At 49.2% G+C, this 5,467-nt stretch overlaps 1 protein-coding gene across 1 annotated transcript; it reads right to left on the bottom strand.

Moving 5' to 3' along the window:
- Nucleotides 1-1,911: 1,911 nt before the first annotated feature.
- LOC119821292 (60S ribosomal protein L27-like) lies at nt 1,912-2,274 on the bottom strand. The gene has a single exon (XM_038340241.1). The coding sequence runs from the start codon at nt 2,272-2,274 to the stop codon at nt 1,912-1,914; it is 363 nt and encodes a 120-aa protein (XP_038196169.1).
- Nucleotides 2,275-5,467: the final 3,193 nt, after the last annotated feature.

Below are 5,467 nucleotides of genomic sequence, written 5' to 3'. Positions count from 1 at the left end.
AAGAGGATGGAGAGTGTGCGCAAAACTCCTGAGAGGGGCTGTGTCTGCAGAGACGATTGGCTGATTAGCTGCTTTGTGTGGAGAGGCTGGAATGTTGCAGGTCTAGGGGCTGATAACCTTATCTCAGGCTAGCTCTATCCCTGTGAGTAGCCTTGCTTTGCTCAGCTCCTTGTATAGGATCTAACATCTTATCACTAATAGGTTAAAAACTGTTTGGAATCTCATCAGACCAGCAGCATCCCAGACCCAGAAGCTAAGAATATCATCAGGTAGAATCCGAAGCCTAATGACAGAGATTCCCCATCTTTGTCTAACCTGCCTCTCTGATGTTTCCACCAATGCAGTTTTTCAATGCCTGGCTTTATAACTCTCTTTGTTCTGTTACTATCTGTCTTAGTCACCGTTCTATTGCTGTGAAGAGACAGCATGACCAAGGCAACTCTTCTAAAAGAAATCATTAACTGGGGGCTTGCTTTTGGTTTCACAAGGTTAGTCCATGCTCATCATGATAGGGAGCAGGCAGACATGGTCCTGGAGCAGAAGTGGAGAGCTTTTTATCCTGATCCACAGGCAGCAGGCAGAGAGAGAGATACCAGACCTGGGGTGGGCTTTTCAAACCCAAAAACCCACCCCCAGTGACACTTCCTCCAACAAAACCACACCTCCTCATCCTTCTCAATCAGTTCCAGTCCCTGATGACTAAGCATTCAAAACTATGAACCTATGGTTTCATACCACCGCACTATAAAAACTCCACAAAACTGCTTCCATATAAGAAAATGGCACCTAGATATAAACATGGGATCACCTAGATCCATGTTTCCCAGGTCCTGATCGCTCAAGTTTGGCTTTGAAATGAATTGTCTTTTATTCCCTTTGGGGTGAGAGTTATGTTTTTCCTGTCAGCAGGAGTTTGAGGCCCACTTGAGGTATGTGGCAAATTCTAAGACAACCTAGGACTGTAGGCAAGATCCTGCCTCAATGGATAAATGAATGATTAAAGAGCAAACAAAAATAAAGTTTATTCTCAGCCAGATGTGGCCAACTGCGGCCCAGGAAAACAGAGGCGAGTCACCCACCCAGAATGGCATTTTCACTATAAAAGAGGCGACATGAACTTTTAAAGCTACAGGAGAGAAGAAAGTCAGACATCAACGTGTTTGCCAGTGACATTTGGTGGAGCGTCAGAAGGGGGCAGCAGCAGAGCAGGGAAATCCTGTCACAGGACTGGGATGTCACATACAGGCATACTTAGCTTTAGGACTGGGAGCAGGGGAGAGGCCTTTGAAGCTTTAGTGGTGCTTTTCAGCAAGGTTATCGGTCAGCCTAGGAGACGTCGGGCAAAAGCCTAGGACGGTGGCCCAGCAGGTAAAGTACTCACTCTTTGTACTGACTGTTCCTCTCTAGAGGAACGGAATGTCAACACAAAAACACAGTTCTCGCCTCAAAGGGAATAAGAGATAGTTTGTTTGGGAGCCCAAATCTGAGTGACCATGGGCCCAGGGACCACAAGTTTCGGTTACCAAGTCCATGTTTAGCAACATGGAAGCGTTTCCATGGAGTTTGAAAACAACAGAACAAAGAGAGTTGTCGGGGAAGGCAATTCTAAAATACACTGATGGAAGCATTAAGAAGGTGGTTGCAGGAAGATGGGGGAATCCCAGCTATAGGCTTCAGATTTATCTGACAGCATTCTTAGCCCTTTGATTGGTGGAGTTCTTCCAAGTTTCAGAAGTATTTTTTCCGTTGTCGGTGTATTAGGTCTCTCTAGGGGCAGGGTGTTTGGTCTAACACAGAGGTGGGCAACAAATGACTGGTTTTTTTTTGTTTTTTAAACTTTTAATGATGCAAACAAAAATATATCTAAAAGCGAAGCTTCTGGAAAAACCATTTGTTCTTCCCTGTCTTGTATCATTCCTCAAATTTGACCTTGGCTTCCTGCCTTGCCTTGTGTTTCAGGGCTGGGTCCCTAAAGACATCCTTGTTGACAACAGTTTTGTCCAGGGGGATGTCCACAGAGTACCTTGTGGGCATCAGGTGGTTGTAGTTATAAACCTTCACAAAGGACTTGATCTTGGATCTCTTGGCAACTTTCTTCTTGCCCATAGCAGCTGTCACTTTTCGGGGATAGCGGTCAATTCCAGCCACCAGGGCATGGCTGTAAGGGCGGTCTGAGGTGCCATTATCAATGTTCTTCACGATGACAGCTTTGCGTCCGGAGTAGCGTCCAGCCAGGACAAGCACCACTTTCCCGGGTTTCATGAACTTGCCCATTTCGACAGCGAGTCTCGGGTTCCCAGCAGAAAAGCCAAATGACTGTTTTTAAGGCTAATGATCACCTCAGGTAAATTGTAATTTCACTCTGAAATTGCAACATTCCAATTTCCCTGTATCTTGGCAGTTTTAAGCATTCCAGTGGCCTCTGTAGACTGAAACCCAGTAGTTGTTTGGCTCATGGGCATGGCTACAGTCCTGCTGTGACTGTCTCTTACTACAGAGGCCAACAACCCAGGTAAGTTCATGAGGCCAGGTGCCTCAGTGGTCCCGGTGTGATACCACAAATCTGGAAGGTTTCTGGAGAACTGCTGGTCCTTAGTCCACAGTAGAAGGCTGGCAATGCTGGTTCTGATATCAGCGAAGGAATCAACTCAGAGGCAAGAGGGACGGTCGAGTGAGTAAAAGTCACATGGTCTTCTTTCTGCCATGCTCTTTGTATATGGGCTGCTACCAGAAGGTGCTGCCCACGATAGGGGTGGGTCTTCCCACGTCAAATAAGGCAACCAGAACCGCTCTTCTGTGTTCATCTGGTGTTAACAGAACCCTTTTAGTTCTTTGGGATGGAGGGACTGAGGCCTTCATTCCTATTGGTTGCTCAAACCTTTCGGGGTGGCAGATGCCCACATAGGCCTCTCTCACACGGCAGGCTACTCTCTCTAAGTCAGAAGAGCCACCCCCTCTGACCATCAGACCCTCTCTTAGAGAACTTACCAGGTTAGGTCATGCCCACTGAGCACAGACCTCCTTTTGCCCAACTCAAAGTCAGCTGACAAGGGCTCCAATGACTTAGCAACACATCTTCACCGTTTTCCTTTGATACAATCTCACCTCGGGAATGCTGCCCCTGGCACCACAGTCGTGAGCAGGAAAGACAAGCGTGCACCAGCTTCCCTCCCAGAATTCTGCTACCCCAAGCTTGGGTTCCCCCTGTTAAGACTGGGCTTGTGTCTAGCAGCATACTGGGGCCCTGGTGTTCTGGCTGTTTCCAAGCAAATTGATATTCTCCCAGAGTGGACCAGGATGAGCCAGAATCCAGACATTTGAAGGGGGTGACATTCCTTCCATCTGGAGTAATCCTGTACCAAAGGTCATTGGGGTAGTCTTCCCCTGCAAGGCCCTCTCTTGGAGACCTTGGACCAGTCAGTCCCTATCCCATGCCTGACTCCTAATACCTGAAGGGAGAGGTTGGACAGGCAGCCCCAGGCCTGCCTGTCTGACCTGTGTGATGAGATCATTCTAACCAGATGCTGGGAGAGACAACGTTACAAAGCTCTGTGAACCAAAAGGTGTGTCCTCCGGGCATGCCATGCTGTGGAGGCCAGAAAGAGGACTTGAGATCCCCCAGCGCTGGAGCTATAAGCTCAACATGGGTTCTGGGAACTGAACCCGGGCCCTCTGGAAGAAGAGCAAGTACTCTTAACCCCTAAGTCATCTCTCTGGCCCCCTTTTTATTACATTTTTATTCTTTTAATGTGTATGTACATCTGTGCATGTGGACACACATGCCGTGGTGAACTTACTGAGGTCAAAGGACAACATGTGGGAATCCTTCCGGTACATAGGTCCCAGGGGTAGAATCTAGTCACCAGGCTTGGCTTTAAGTGTCTCCTGTTATCCGCTGAGCCATCCCACTGGTCCCTCATGTAGAACTTTCAGGAAGTTCTTTGGGTTTGCAGCAGACCAGCGTGGCCTGTCCTCTGCGCACAGAGCACAGTTGTAGACCCCATTGCTAATGCATCCATCTTTCCAACAGAAGTAATCAGATGACCACCTCTGGCCAGCCGGACATGCTGGTGCTCTCTTGGGGTGGGAGTGTGGGGCTGAGCTGCTCCTTTCTTGGGCTTCCTTGAAGAGATGTGGCTAAGGACAGACAGACGACTGATAACCATCTGAGGTGCCCTCTTCTGTAATGCTCTAATCTCCGAAGGCCCTTGAGATAGACAGGAGCTTGGGGACTGCCTCTCCCTGAAACTTTTACCCTTCTTATCTCAGTGTAAAATTCCAGCAGCAACTCCTGACCGCCAGGCTAAATTCCTCAGCTGGGAGATCAGTGCTGCCGGTGGCTGATAGCCAGCACAGCAGGAAACCAAGGGGGTCAGGTCCTGTCCCAGGTACCCCAGCAGGGGGAGACAGAGCCCCGCAGAGTGACAGGTCACTCTCCAGGCTTCCGTAGCCCCAGGCAGGAAAGATTAAGAAAGGTCAGAGAAGACCTAACCCACGGGAGGAAACGCTTCCGTGGGCACAGCCAAGACAGCAGAATGAGCAGTGTAAGGCCTACTGTGTGCTCAGCAGGGGATGCGTCAGCAGGCAGAGCTGAGTGGGCAACAAGAGTGGCAGGTGGCAAAGCTGGCTCCAGATGCTTTACGAGCTACTGGATGCAGAGTATGGGGACCAAAGAACACTACTTCCAGACTATGCTCCCACATCCTGGAACCAACCAACCCAAGTAGCCCCAAGTCCACTTCTGGGGCCTTCCAGGAACTCTGCCCTAGATCCACCCTCCCAGAAACATCATCATGGGTCCCTGACCAGTCATAGCAAGGGACAGCTGCTGGGTGGGAGTGTGCCTAGAGCATGGATGGGTATGTAGCAAGGCATCCACGTGTTTATCGTCATGTGGGATGGACCTGGTAGGACAGAAAGGCTATTCCATCCTGGCCAGTGCTCCAAGGTTTCATATAACAAACCCGGGCTTCTCGGTGGTAGGAAGTCAGATAAGTGTAGTAGTGAAGTTCTCTGGAGAAATAGAACCAATGGTGTGTGTGTGTGTGTGTGTGTGTGTGTGTGTGTGGATGTGTGTGTGTGTGAATTTATTATGTTGGCTTATGTTAAAATAGCAACAAAAGCTGAATTGTGCTTCTGAAGAGTTGAGAACCCAGAGCTATCTGGTCTCTGAGGCTGGCTGCCTCAGCAGTGGGAGTCATCCCAAAGTGGCTGTCTCTTACTGAAGAGACCAACAATCCCATAGTTGCTCAGCCAACAAGGCTGAGTGCTTCAGCAGTCCCAATCTTGTGCCAAAAACCTGGAAGTTTCCTGGAGAGACGCTGGCCCTTAGTCCACAACGGAAGCCTGGAAACGCTGGTTTCTGGGATCGGTGGTATCAGAGAAGGATCAGCAAGAACAGGATGAGTCAACTGTTTGTGAGAGGGCCATCGGAGCTGACAAGAGGGAAGGTCAAAGGAGCTAAAGG

Source organism: Arvicola amphibius, chromosome 8 (assembly GCF_903992535.2).
Source record: "Arvicola amphibius chromosome 8, mArvAmp1.2, whole genome shotgun sequence".
Classification (NCBI taxonomy): Eukaryota; Metazoa; Chordata; class Mammalia; order Rodentia; family Cricetidae; genus Arvicola; species Arvicola amphibius.
Note: the sequence above shows the minus strand (reverse complement) of the source record. Positions and strands in the feature narration are given on the sequence as shown.

What these genes read in the sequence shown, in the direction of transcription:
- LOC119821292 (XM_038340241.1), bottom strand. Translation starts at nt 2,274, where the DNA reads ATGGGCAAGTTCATGAAACCCGGGAAAGTGGTGCTTGTCCTGGCTGGA.